Genomic DNA, 15350 nt, shown 5'->3' with positions numbered 1-15350 from the left:
TGTTGTGTCATCCTGTTGTCTATTTTTCATTTATATGAAGATAGAACAGAATGGTGTGTATGATAAATGTCATTTTGATGACGCAAGTGAGAATCAGCTGATTGGAAAGTTCAGAGGGGAAATAAAAATGGAAATAAGGCAAACAAAGAATTGGAAGAGACTGGCAACTATCATTAAAGACAACCCAAAAGTCTTTAAAATAGTGAAAGATTGATAATCAAGAATATTCTCATTTTGGGACCAAAAAAAGACAATGATTTATGCATCAACACTAAGGTGTTGTCAATACTTTGTGCTGGCCATTACTAAGGAGCATTCTGTAAAAGTTGTCATCTGTGTTGTTATACTGAATGGCAATTCAGGCTCAAAAGGCCAAATGGCCTACTCCTGCTCCTATTTTGTATGTTTTTTTCAAAAGTTCTGGTTATATTCCTTCCTGCTTCTGCTTGTGTTCTTTAACATTGTGTCTTACTCTGTCTAGTCTCCCATTATATTTTCCTTCTTTGTTTTTCCTATTTCCAGGATTTTTGCTGCTGAGATTTTAGTCACCAAACAGCAAATTCCCCATAGAAACTCACCTCTCATTGTCACTTTGCTCTAACCATCTTATAAATCATTAATACCAGTATGGACTGGTTGAGTTGAATGGCTTTTTCTGAATTGTACTTTGTGTAAGAATTACCTATCACTTGCTTGGATTATTTAATTAATCACTCAACATTCTATAGATACTGTACTCTTCCCATTTTGATCACAAACATCCTTCTTAACCAGAGACAGTAGGAACCGCCGATGCTGGAGAATCTGAGATAACAAGGTGTAGAGCTGGATGAACACAGCAGATCAAGCAACATCAGAGGAGCAGGAAAGCTGACGTTTTAAAACTTCAGCTTTCCTGCTTTTTTGATGCTGCTTGGCCTGCTATCCTTCTTACCCAGTCTACTTTAGGGTAAATTCTTTCAGTACAGCTATGATTGCTGCAAAATTCACTAAAAAACTCATAAATCTCAATTCTGATTTAATTAACTCTCTTCTGTTGAGTTTGCCTTGGGGTAGCCTTCTCCCATTTAAATCAGATAATTATGGATTGAAATCCAATACTTAAAAATTGGTCACAGAATCTAAGTTGACATTTGTGGTATCATCATTGGACCATTAATTCAGAGACCCAGGTAAGGGTCTGGCAACCTGAGTTTGAATCCCACCATGGTGGATGGTGGAAGTGAATTCAATAAAAGTTTGGAACAGAGAGTCGAAGTGAACCCATTGTTGATCACTTGGGGAAACCCCATCTGGTTCACTAATGTCTTTTAGGAAAGGAAACTGCCATCATTTCCTGGTCTGGCCTATGCTTTAATTCCAGTGACCTTTCAGCAGAACTGATGGTAGCTAGGTAATTGTCACTTCATATGTGGAAAATGGGGTGGGGAGGGGAGATAAGGAGTAAATGATAGGTGGGGATAGAGCCCAAAGAGAGAGAAGAGCAGTTGGATCGATATAGGACTTGTTAACGATCTGGTTAGGAGGGTGAATAGGTGTTGATGGAGACTGTTAAATGACTAACTATAGGTAGTGTGTAATAGCAGACTATGTGATAACAAGGAATGGTATGTGGGGTAGGCAGCTAGGACATGGGAGAGTTTAAGACCTAAAATTATTGAACTCTATGTAGAGTCCAGAGGACTGCAGGGTCACCAAGCAGAAAGTGAAGTGTTTTTCTTCCAACTCATGCTGACCTTTGCTGGAACACTGCAGTAAACCTGGGACAGAAATGTTGGCCAGGGAACAGAGTGCTGTGTTAAAGTGGCAGGCAACTGGAAGTTCAGGGTCTTTTTTTGCAAGCAGAATGTAGATGTTCTTTGAAGCCGTCACCCAGTCTATGCTTTGTTTCCTCAATGTAGAGGAGACCACATTGTGAGCTGAGAATGCAGTAGACTAGATTCTGGGAAGTGCAGGTGAAATGGTGCTTCACCTGGAAGGTATGTTTGGGCCCTTGGATACTGGAGAGGGAGGAGGTAAATGGGCAGGTATTACACTTTCGGTGGTTGCAGGGGAAGGTGTTGTGGGACTTTTTTTTTGGGGGGGGGGGAGGGGAAAGAGGGGGGTCTGTGTTGGGAGTGAAAGAAGAGTGGACCAGCACATCCTGGTGGGAATTATCCCTGCAGAAGGCAGACAAAGGTGGGGAAGGGAATGTGTGTCTGGTGGTGGCTTCTCACTGGAGGTGGCAGAAATGGTGTCTGATGATCTTCTGGATGTGGATGCTGGTGGGATGGTAGGTAAGAACAAGGAGAACCGTATCACTGTTGCAGTAGGGAAGAAAAAGTGGGTGAGGGCAGATGATCCACATCTGGTTGAGGACCCTATTGACAACAGTGCTGGGGAATCCTTGGTTGACGAAAAAGGTGGACATTTCCGAGGCTGCCTTGTTGAAGTTGGCCTCATCTTAACATATGTGACAGAGACAAAGGAACTGAGAGAATGGAATGGAGTTTTTACAGGAAGCAGCGTGCGAAGATGTATAGTCCAGGTAGCTGTGGGTCAGTGGGTTCATAGTGGATATTAGTAACCAGTCTATCCCCAGGAATGGAAACAGATGTTGAGGAAAGGAATGGAGAAACCAGAGATAGACCAGATGAAAGTGAGGCCAGAGTGGAAACTCGAAGTGAAATCGATCAGCTTTTCTAATTCTGGACAAGAGAGGGAAGCAGCACCAACAATATATCAGAGAAAGAGTTGTGGATGGGAGCCAGAGTAGGGCTAGAAGTAGAAGAAGAAGAAATGTTCTACATACCCCACGAAGAGGTAGGCATAACTGGGGCCCACGTGAGTAACCATGGCCACCCCTCTGACCTGAAGAAATTGAGAGGAGATAAAAGAGAAGTTGTTGAGGGTGATGAGGAGCTCAGCCAAATGGAGGAGGGTGTGATGGGTGGGTGCAGTTCAGGCCTTTGCTCCAGGAAGAAGTGCCGCCATAAGACCATCTTTGTGGGAATGGATATCTAAAGGAATTGTACGTCCATGGTGGAGAGGAGAGGAGGCAGCTGGAGACCGCAAACTGGAAATTTTGAAATGGGTGTAGAGCGTCAGAGGAATCACGAAGAACGTGGGCAGAGACTGGACCGGGGAGAGAAGACAGAGTCAAGGTCAGAAGAGATGAGTTCTGTGGGGCAGCATGAAGCAGAAACAATGTGTCTGCTCAGACAGTCCTGTTTGTGGATTTTTGGGAGGAGGTAGAAGCGAGCTGAGCATAGGTTTCCTCTGTGTGCTCCCATTTCCTCCCACAGCACAAAAGATGTGTAGGTTGGGTGGATTGGTCATGCTAAATTGCCCTAGTGTCAAGTGAAGTGCTGGCAAGGTGGATTAGCCATGGGAAGCACAGGATCACAGGGATAAGGTTGGGAGATGGGGATGGGGATGGCTCTGGAGGGATACCCTTTGGAGGGTTGGTATGCACTCAATGGGTCGAATGACCTGCTTTCACACTGTAGGGAGTCTATGAAATGTATAGGTGAATTGTGTGCATTGTGGAAAAGGGATAAAGAGAACTAAAGAAGTCAGCCAATAGTGTTGTTTACATGGGGATTAACAGAGTGGAATGCTGAGATGAATTCAGAGACACGTATGCAAAGGTCACCACAAACCAATGGCTAGGATTTATAAGGTAGCCCTAATGGGGGTCAGTTAGCTCAGTTGGCTGGTGTATTGGTTTGTGATACACAATGATGTTAATGGTGCAAATTCAATTCCCAGAGGTGTGAGTCATTTTCAAGTTAAACTCACTACTACCCGTCTTTCTCCAATTGAAGAGCAGCCATATGGTCCTTTTACCTTACCTTTAAATGTAGATAACTGTACAAAACACTTCAGAGTGTTTGATATGCAAGAAAAAATAATAAGTGAATGCAATAGAAAAAAGGCATTTGTAGTATTATGAACACTTGGGTATTTTTAACATGAACACCAATGATATTTGTACTGTGGCTGTTAATTATAGCAACGTGCTTGTCAAGTACAGTACTTTAATGTTATTCTAATTAAAGTGTACCTGATTGCAAAACAAAATTCTGTAAAAAATAACAAAGACAATGTTCAATGAAAGTCATTTTTGTTCCAAGTGATAACGTACAAGAACATTCAGCACAAAGACAAAGACATTCTTTATGTATTTCAGTGAATTTCAGCACAGTTTACCAAAAGTATTTGTTCGAAGAATATGCCTATGAAAAAAGGTACAAAAATATACCACATTTATGGAAATGTGGGAATTATTGACATAATATTTAAATATCACAAGGTAAAGCCTGATTCGAGGGAACTTCTATTACCATTCTACATTTTCAGAGAGATTCAGGAAATTATCAAAGTGCAAATCCTTCAGCCTTGACTCACAACAGCTTCAAGCATTATTTAAAAAGCTTAAAGTAAATTCTACACAACTTTACATATTTGATTAATTCAAAACCTAGCATCAACAAAGAGACAGCTTGTTGTCAAACACACTTTCCTTTTAACACATCTTTCAATATCATCAATGCAGCCAATCTCATTTTCAGAGATTACAACAAAGAGCAAGATGAAAACCAGTCAAAATATTTGAGTTAAAGTGCTTCAAATGCACAGGTTTAGAACCCATTATAAATAAAAATCTCCACCCCCAAACCACATCTCTCTCACACAGATATACACACACTCTGTTGGTTAAAACCAGGGTTTTGTATTTTTTGATGGATAAAGAGACAGTTGTAGTTCCCTGGTCAACCTCACTGCTGTTCAGCCACTGGAGTGCAAACGTGTAGATGTTCTAAAATCACAATAGAAAGATCTTATATTTTATTGCCCGGTCACTGCAAAGCTCGGCTCCAAACCAGGTAAACAGACAGTCAGAGGATATGGCGAGAGGGTGGGTGGGGTTGAATTTGTAAAGGGTTGGGCTTTTGGGCCTATTGACCTTTTAAACATCCTTGTCCTCACCACTTCAACTAATTGCAGGGTGTTGGTTGCTGGGCTATATCCTGCTGAGGTCACGAGAAAGAGAGACACACAGTGGAATATCATGACCTTGGAAACTGGTTGTCTCCTGCACGTCACCCAGCAGAGAAAACACTGGCAAAGCTGTCAAACCAGCAATGAACCAAGTAATTAACTATGGACACATGGAATAATTATTTCCTTCAGATGGATGGTTGTACAGTAATTGCACTGAAACAATTATAAAATTAACTCCTTGTCATGCTTCTAAGGAGAATACGAATTGAGGTTTTATTGGATTATGAAGTAATTAACTTAAAAAAGAAACTATTCTATTTTAACATGAGGAATTTATATCTTGCAAGCCAGACATGAAGCAGTCCTCTCCTGTTGCCACTCACATGCCAGTGCAAAATGAAGACTAATTGAAAATAGTTTTCAAGAACTATACTATTTAGCACTGTTTTCTTCATCACACCCAGCAAGTATTTTTAGAAGTGTTCAGAAACATATTGGTCACAATCTGCCATCAGCGTAGACATTTCTCACTGTGACACTGCTGTTGGCAACAGACCAGATTTCTTGGCCGTCTGTCGCTCCCTCAGCAAGGGCTATGATGCTCTTTAGTCCAGCAAGTCTTCCAACCGGAGAAAGCTAACTCAGCCCATAGCTGACAATAACTTATTTGATCTTAAATTTTTTCCCAGTTACTGTCTTTATATCCCAGTCAGTTAATTTCCAATATAGAGAGATATTATTTTGGGAGATTCTACATTTATAAACCAAATAAATAAATCACAGTGAATGAGGTACTAATGGTTTGAAAGCATGGAGTGAGCGACCAAGGCCTCGAAATGATGCTATGTTAATAGATTGTGTAATAGGTTTATAAACCATGTTAATGCAGGGATGCATTCATGTGATATGACTGTCTTTTAACAGAAATTTTCTCTAAGCCACTAGAGACCCACCTAAGCCCTTGTAATTGACCTTCCTGCTGTCCAAGCAGGTTTAGTCAAAGCCATATTTTCCTTAAAGATGCTTATCGAATTTGACCTTGAAGGGCTACTGTCACTATTACCAAGACAAATTAGCACCTCTGCTAAATGTATGCTTAGGCCAATATATGTAAGATCATTTCACAACCAGATCAGGCCCAAAACTTTTGATTTGGTAACTGAATCTATAAAATATTAGAAAACAGACATAATTTGAGATTTCACAGCAACTAGAACTGCCTCTTGTTAAAAAACACAAATTGCTATTGGAGCAGATAATATTCATGAGAATGAGTCGCAGGTTCCTGGCAAGTGTGACAGGCTTTGATGAATAAGAGGGGCAGTGAACCATCAAATCAGAGTTCTGCTTTAAGTGTATTTATTAGAAGTTAGAAATTGTAATGTCTGTGTGCACATTGGGGCAGTGCATAGATCTGCTGTGTTGGTAAATGGACTGTATTCATTAGGATACTGGACTTTTGTGGGAAAATTAACAGGAAAGAGGGTGCAGTAAGTCAGGGAAAATTCTGTTGACAACACATTTTAGGCACACAGAAATTATTAAAATATTTAGACTGTCCAACATTAGCCAGAAGTTCACCCTCATCGGCTTTTATTTAGGTAGGCATAAGAACTGCAGATGCTGGAAATAAGGAACAAAAATAGAAGTTGCTGGAAAAGCTCAGCAGGTCTGGCAGCCTCTGTGAAGAAAACAAAAATCAGAGTTAATGTTTCCGATCCAGTGACCCTTCCTCAGAACGTTCCAGCAACTTCTGTTTTTTGCTTGTTGCCTACCTGTCGTACACAGACTGTGAACACACATCTTAAATAACCCAGTTAGATGCATTCTCATGCTGCTTGGCCTGCCGTGTTCATCCTTGCTCTACACCTTGTTATCTCAGATTCTCCAGCATCTGCAGTTTCTACTATCTCTAGCCCAGTATGTTAACTGGCATCAGCATTATTCATGTTTAGTTTAAGATGGCAATATTTTGCTGTTTTGTGTGTTAGAAAAGCATTGAGTTGAATCTGATCAACCCAAGTGCCTTTCTAATACCCAAAACTTTTATCCATTAGCAACCCTTCACTGCTTCAATCAGAAGTCCAAGCCTTGTGTTTTAAGCCATTCAATGAGCAAATTATTCTGCTATAGAGATGGGATATCTGTTCTCCCAATGCAAAGTTAATACAAAGATTGAAGGAAAAAAAAAAATCACAGAATCAACTATGCTTTATTATACCAAACACTCCCTTATTCTCCTAGTAATCTAATTTGGTTCAAACACTGAAGTAGTTAACTAACCAAGTCTCTATTTGTCCTTATTCAGTGCAGGTGATCTGATTAAAATCAATCTACATGCAGCAATCCTCCCGGAGAACATCCAGGCTTGGTATTTTCGTAGCAAGTAACCAAACAAGCACAAGATAATATTATCACCAACAAGAGAAAGTTAACCATCTCCCCTTGACATTCAATGCCATTACCAAAGTTGAATACTATCAAAATCCATTGATTAGATACTGAACTGGAACAGCCACTTAGATACAGCATTGATAAGGACAGATCAGAGGCTAGAAACTCTGAGATGAGGAGCTCACCTTCTAGTTCGCAGAGGCACGGCATCATCTAAAAGTTACCAGTAGGAGTGTAATGGAATACTGTCCACTTGCTTGGATAAGTACAGCTGCAAACACACTCACTCAAGAAGCTCAACCGAACAAAGTAAACCACTTGATCAGTACCCCGTACAGTACATTAACATTTACTCACTCCGTGACTAGTGGCAAGAGTGTGTGTCATCTACAAGATGCATTGCAGCAGGTCAACAAGGCTCCTCTAATAGCATTGTCCAAATCTGTAATTTCTACTATCTAGAAAGGTCAAAGAGGGCAGCAGATGCACAGAAACACCACCGCCTGCAAATTGCCTTTCAATGCATTATCCCAACAAAACTGTGTGATTGTTCCATCCCTGTTGCTGACTTAGAATTATGGAATTCCCTTCATTACATGTCCTTTTGTATGGGTCTTTCTAGCCCCCACACACTGCAGCAAATCAGGAAGGCAGCCGACCAGCACCGCCTTCTCCAGGGCAATTAAGCATGAGCAACATATCTGGCTGAACTAGCAATACCTACATTCCACGAATGAAAACAAAACTCTACTGGAGCTTTGTTTAAAAAAAGGACTTTTCGCTGACGCTCAGGCAGTCCCAGGTTCTGACATTGGCTAGAATGGGAATTGCTCACATAATGCAATTACGGTTCATATGGATATATCACAGTCACTGCTAGCGAGCTTGTGTCTTCAATACAGAAAGAATTATTTTTTAAATGAAGATGGTTATTAACAGTTCCCACCTGCAAGAAATGGGGGTCTGTGTACATTATACATTAATTTCAAAACGTCCGTGTCGATTAATGAAAAGTATTTAAATCCCATTGCATTACTCGATTACATCTTTCGATAATAAGGACTAGATTTGAATTCTTGCAGTTATTAAGAAGCGCAGAGTGGCAAAGGGCAGCAAAAACAGAGAAACGTGAAGAGAGAGGGAGAGTTGGACAAAAAGTGAGAATAGGGAAAGAATGGAAAAGGGAGAGGTGAAGAGAGGAAGACGTGGAGGAACAGCAAGAGAGGAAATTGTTAAAATAGTGGGAATGGGAATATGAAGGAAAAGGAGGGAGATGTAGGTGCCTCACGCGCCGTGCCCGGAGCAGACACACGGCACCTGCTCCTTTTGATTTTTATAAACCCACAGGATTGGAATTTGAAATCGCCAAGTCCTCCACTCGTTCCATTTTGTCACAGGTTTAATTCACAGCCTCGCGGGCTTTGTCCAGCTTTCCATCTGCTTCCCATTTGGCCCAATTTCCCGCAAAAAGTAAGACTTGCAGAAGCCCGGACTACGGTTTTTTCTGATAGTGGCCATTACGGATTCCGGTACATCTCAGCCCGTTTCAGCCAAAGCTGAGGCATTAGGTGAGGGGGTGAGGGGGTGAGGGGTTGAGGGGTTGAGGGGTTGGGGGGGGGGGGGAAAGAGAGAAGGGGCACACTCGGTCCCGAGCAGCCTCTCCATCTATCTCCGGCGTGTGAGGTATCTGTCCGGGTTGCATCAGTCTCACAAGATGCTCTCCCCGGCTGGAGAACTGACCTCCCGCCGCTCCCTTCTGTCCCGGTGCACCTTCCAGCAGCCGAAAGCGGACGAGATTAGGATCAAACTGAACCCAAGTACCGATAGTGAGACCAGTTTAGCGGTGTCCATCCGCCTCTCCCTGACCGAGAAGGTGATGCTGGTTACCGCGATCCCCACCACCAGAGACACCAGTCCGAAAGGGAAGATACAGCGATACCAGGAGCGCTCCGTCCCTCCTGTGGTCACGGCTAGTCGCTCCAACACCGACACCGATTCCATCGTCTTCAACCCCGAGTTCTGGTGCTGGCGCCACGCCATCGGGTTCGACTTACAGCCCATTACGATGTGGCTCATTCACATGGAGGGAAACGAAGGAGCAATTAGCGGCAAAGCCTGCTCAGCTTCTAATTAATTCACACTCGTGCCCTTCAGATCCCTCCTTCCTCACCCGTATAAGAACTAGCAGCAACGTAGCATGATGTCATCGCAGTAGGTGCGGCTAGAATCTATGTAGCATGTGTTTGTCTCTGTCTTTGGGTCAGTATGTGTATATCTGCATATGTCTCTACGTAAGTTAATATTTGCATATATTTGTACATCTCTGTGCCCACATCGCTAGGTCGTATTTGTCGCTAAGTATTTGCACTCGTGCCCGTGTTTGCTTGTGTGTCTTTGTGTGCAACTACGAGGCTATAGTTTGTCTGTATGTGGGTGTTTCTCTCCATACGTATGCATATCTGTATTCCGTAAGTTACCCCCGAAGAGCAGTTCTCCGTCTTCTTACTTTCTCCCTTTCGCATGTTGTAACTGGGCTGCCATTGGATTGTTTCATGCTAATGAATAAGATACTGCATTGGTATGCCATTGCCTTCTGCAGAATGGCTGAACATGGTATCAGCCCCTCGTCACCTACCGTAAAAGATTAGCAAGCACATTGTGCTTAGCCTTACTTCAGTTTGCGAATCAAACCTGGAGCTTCTGATCCAAAGTAGGGATGCTTCCATCACTGCTGAGACGTTGTTTTCTCCTTCTGGGACAATCTAGGTTCAGAGTAAGGGGTCATCTATTTAAGACAGAGACGAGGAAAAATTTCTTCTGTAACGATAGAAAATCTGTGGAATTCTTTACTACAGAGGACTGTGCAGGCTAGGTCATTAGGTATATTGAATGCTGAGGTAGATTTTTAATAAGTAATGCAAATCAAACATTATGGGAAAAGGCAGGAAAAAATAAATTGTACATTAACAGATCAACCATGATCTCCCTGAACACCAGAACCTACTTCCACCTCTCTCAATCACTACACCTTCACAGAGAACTCATACTGCTTAATATCAAGCCAAGTGTAACTTATCCAGAAGACCATGAAAATAAGGCCTTTTGTTATTTGCCCTGGGTATCAAAGCCCCTCACAAACAAGGGGGCATGGGTTTTAGGATACAGGGTTAATATTTTAAAAAAGAGTGGTGCGTATAATGAACCAGTTATAAGAGGAAGTGGTAGAGGATGGTATAATTACAAGTTAAAAGACATTTAGACAGGTACTTGGAGAGGAAAAGTTGAGGGATATGGGCCAAAGGGCTCTAAGAACTTGCTGTTGCTTCCAAAAGGAAATATCAAGCGCAGACAGAAAAACACTCTCTGGTGACAGTTACAATTTCCAAGCTAGAAACTGGTAGCACAATGTAGCCACCTGCTGAAATATACTTATTTCCTTACAACATTGCAACTTTACACATGTAATTCAAAAATTGTAATTTGCTGTATTGACTGGTGTTAGCAACGCACAACAAGATCTTGGTAGCTTACTTAGAGTTCTAGTCTCAGATGGCAAGTTAAAGGTTAACCTCTGATTCTTTCTCACTTCAAGATTAGTTTGTTAATCTATTTTTGCTTTTGTACAAAAAAAAATCTGGTGAGGGAGCTATTTCAACTAAGGTATTTGTTTGATTAAGTTTCCTGAAAGGCAAATTGAGTGAAAACAATAAAAGCTATTAAAAAGTGTAGAATTTGTCTCAAAAGTTGAGCTAGAACACATGTATGATCATCCAACCAAATACACAAATTATTGACAGTTTGATTAGCTAGCAAACATTATAGCATGAAACGATGAAAAATGTTTTCCCTATCTAAACTGTTTTTACAACTTTTATCGCAATAGTTTTGAATTCTGAAGTCTAATTTTCTTTAACCTTAACCAAAGGAGACCACAACATATTCAATATCTTCCCAATCTGTTTGAGACTGTATCTTTGTGCCATAAAACATGGAAATGTAGATGCTGAAATATGAAACTAAATAGAAACTTAGCAGCTCTGGCAGCATCTGTGAACAGAAAGCAGAGTTAATTTTGAGTCCAGCAACCATTCTTCAGAACCACCTGTCATGTTTAATCCTGAGATAATCTGATAATCAATTATTTTCACCATTGCTAAGACCACCCAATTCCATTTGTGTAACATCATCCAAATGAACTCTAAACTGCATCAAATCATCTGCTGTTAAAATCCTCATTCATGCCTTTCTTACCTTGATACTTAACTATTGCCACACACTCATTGCCTGGTCTGCAATATTCTATGTTTTGTAAACTTTGTCATCCAAGTCTTTGTTTTCTTATAAGATAACACAGTGTGAAGCTGGATGAACACAGTGGGCTAAGCAGCATCGGAGGAGCAGGAAAGCTTGACATTTCGGGTTGGGAACCCTTCTTCAGAAAATGTCAAGCTTTCCTGCTCCTCTGATGCTGCTTGGTCTGCTGTGTTCATCCAGCTTCACACTGTGTTATCTCAGATTCTCCAGCATCGGCAGTTCCTACTATCTCTGTTTATTTTCTTAATGTTCAATTTTCTACGAATAAGTGCATCTGAAAAATTGAGGCCTTCTTCATTGAGGAAAGGGTGTTGCTGAGCAACAAGATTAACAGGTCTCAACTTATCTCCATTAAACTCATCCCTGAGAAGTTGTACATTTTCTGACGCTATGCAAAGCCATGGCATCATAAAAAAAAGGAAGTAGTTCTTTAATAGAAAAAAAAGGGAAATAGTCTAAGTTGAGGACAGGACTTTGCTTGGTTTGAAGACAAGGCAAGGTCTAGGTTGGAATGGAGTATAAAGAGGCAAAGATGCTTGGGCAGATAGCATAGCTTGTGCTTATCCATTAGACTAATAGTGGCTTTGATTTGACTACATAAAGATTAACTTGAGCTTGACATCAGAGGAAACCTCAGTTTCCTGAAGCGGAGGAAAAATGACCGTAATAACAATCATCCTTGCTGCACCATCCAAATTATCAGATGTTGCACAGCATCCACCCAGTTGAAGCAGCAGGGAGTTTCCTTCCTGTCCCTGTTTAAAAAAAGATAGCTTACAAGCTTCCACCAATCCCAATTCAAGACTTGAGTGTTTACTGACTGACAGAAGAATGCCTGTGGGAAATTTTCTTGTTTCTGTTGTTATTGCTCTTCCTAATTTTTAAATGTAGTAAAAGGATAAATGGAAAACAATCAGTGACCACAGCAATATCCCAAGGTTTCTGACTCACTCAGAGATAATAAGAACTGCTGATGCTGAAGTCAGAGATAACAGTGTGGAGCTAGAGGAACACTACAGTCCAAGCAGCAGAGGAGCAGGAAAGTTGACGTTTCGGTTTAGGACCCTTCTTCAGAAAATCTTCGGAAGGGTCCCAACCCGAGATGTTAACTTTCCTGCTCCTCTGATGCTGCCTGGCTTGCTGTGTTCCTTCAGCTCCATACTATGTATCTCCCATGCATCTGATTGGTTTAGACCTCCTAGTTGCTGTCTGTACTTGTTGAAGAGTATTTTAGCAGACAGCAGTACAATTGGGTTTGTAATTGCTTCAGCTAAGGATCCAAACTGCTAGGAAAAATCCACACGCAAACCAAACTTTTGAAATTTTTGAAAACAGCAGCTGCCGGCAAAACTTGATGTGGAGGTGCTGTGGTTGGGCTGGGATGGACAAAGTCAGAAGTTGCATGACACCAAGCTTAGTCCAACAAGTTTATTTAAAATCACAAGTTTTCTGAGTGCTGCTCCTTCATCAAGTGGCATCATCAGGTGAAGACAGTTTTAATATGGAAGGGCAAAATGTGTCGGTGCAGGCTGACAACTGAAGGGTCTGAGTACGTGCTGCATTGTTCTTTGAAAACCTGTGATCCCAAATAAACCTGCTGGGCTATAACCTGATGTCGTGTGACTTCTGACCTTGACCAGCAAAACAAAGAACAGGAAATTGATCCATACAGTCTTACAAAATAATAGGTACACACGCAGCAATTTTCAAGCTGTAATCAGAAAGGGAAACAGAATTGAAGACCCTTCAGCCTGTTGAACCTGTTCCAGCTGTAGAAAGAGCTGTCAGATTAGTCCAATCCCTTGTTCTTCCTAACCTCAGCCCTGCATATCTTTGTTTTTCAAATGTATATCCAATTATTTCTTGAATTACTGAACCTATTTTCACCATAATTTCAGGCAGTGGACAATGTATATCCCTCCCAACATAACCTCCTACTGTCCCCTTTAGAAATTTCTGACCTCTATACCACTGGAAACAGTCTCTTCTATCAAAATCCTTGGTCTCAACACCTCGATTAAATCTGCCCTAACTAGGTCAGGTCTAACTTCTCTAATGTCACCATTAAAAATCCTTGATCCTAATATCAGCCAGTAATCTCTTCTGCAGTGACTCCAAGGACTTGACTCAAGTCAGAATGGTGCTCAGAATTGGAGACAATTAATTACTTGAAGTCAAACCAGTGATTTATAAAAGTTTATCGTAATCTCCTGCTTTTGTACTCTAGACTTTTATTAAATTAAGCCAAGGATCCTGTATGCATTTTTGTTGCTCTTTTTGAAAAAGGCAGCATTATAACTCGTCATTGCCCCTTCCATGATCTCTGTTGCTAAGCCCCTTTAAAGTCATAATAAAACAGCAGGAGGCCATAGAGCCTATCAAATCCATAGTAATTCTCTGGAATAATCTAGTTTGTCCAATAGATTCATTATCTCCATAAGACTGCAAATTTATTTTCAAATGCCTTAATTTCCTTTTGATAATGGATTATCTTCCTGATACTGATAGCATAATTGTGGACAATTTATTATACTTATTTAAACCAGTCATAACCATGCATACCTTTATTTGATTTTTTTCTTCCAACAGCTCCAGTTTCTCTATCCTAACTTTGTAGATGAACTGCTGCATCCCTGGAACTATTAAGGCAAATCTCCTTTGCACCCTTAAGAATTCTCATATCCTTCCTAAAGTGTGGTGACCAGAAGTGGTTATAATACTCAAATTTCATAATTGCTTGGCATAACTTCCTGACATTGTATTCAATGTCTGTTTATGATTCCAAGCTCATAAATGCTAGGCTGATTGCTCTTTCAAATGTCCTGCCACCTTTGAAAGTTTGTGCACATTTACCCAGAGGTCCCTTTGTTTCTGGAATTGTGCCATTAAGTCTATGTTATTTCTCCCTATTCCTTCTGCTAAAGTGCATCACCTTGCACTTCTTTATATTAAATTTAATTTGCTACTAGTTTGTTCATTCTGCTTTCATAGCTATGCAGCCCGTTGCAGTCAATTATTAACATCCTCATTGTTTGCCACTCCAAGTTAAGCATCATTGATAAAATAATTTTCTTTTATTTTCCAATATCCAAATAATTAGGCTATAAATTAAAAATGTATGTTTATATTATGTAGCAAGCACAAAAGCAGTGATCTTAGTTTTGACTCTCAGGAAACACCACTGTCTACCATCCTTCACTCTGAAAAATAACAATTTACCACATTACTGTTCTCTGTGCTTAAGCTAACGCTTTATTGAACTTGACACTGACTCTCATATTTCACAAGCCTCACTTCTGTTAATCAAATTTCTGTGCAGTTCTTTCGTAAAATTCATAGGTAACATCCAGTGCATTCCCTTCATTGACATTGATTATTTTTCCACAAAGTAACAATTAGATTGGAAAACATGCCAAGCCTTTTAGAAATTGAATCTGGCATGACTAACTTAACTCTACCTCCCTGACCAACTTCGTTATTAGCTGCTTTTCACATGACAGTGGGGAAAAAAAGATTTTGGGTTCTCTGTGTTTACCATCATGCTACTGCTTTTATTTGTTCATGGGAATGTGGGCACTGCTGGCCAGCATTTATTACTCATCTGTAATTGCCAAGGAGGCAGTTAACAGTCAACTATATTGCTGAGTCTAATGTCA

At 40.8% G+C, this 15350-nt stretch overlaps 1 protein-coding gene across 1 annotated transcript; it reads right to left on the bottom strand.

The window, feature by feature from the left end:
* Positions 1-9064: 9064 nt before the first annotated feature.
* Positions 9065-9550, bottom strand: LOC132210919 (transmembrane protein 100). Its single transcript, XM_059654222.1, has one exon. It carries the CDS (start codon positions 9454-9456, stop codon positions 9088-9090), a length of 369 nt encoding a protein of 122 aa, XP_059510205.1. The 5' UTR covers positions 9457-9550; the 3' UTR covers positions 9065-9087.
* Positions 9551-15350: the final 5800 nt, after the last annotated feature.

This window comes from Stegostoma tigrinum, chromosome 23 (assembly GCF_030684315.1).
Source record: "Stegostoma tigrinum isolate sSteTig4 chromosome 23, sSteTig4.hap1, whole genome shotgun sequence".
In the NCBI taxonomy this organism is placed as follows: Eukaryota; Metazoa; Chordata; class Chondrichthyes; order Orectolobiformes; family Stegostomatidae; genus Stegostoma; species Stegostoma tigrinum.
The sequence above is the reverse complement of the archived record's forward strand: the minus strand, read 5'-3'. Positions and strand labels throughout refer to the sequence as shown.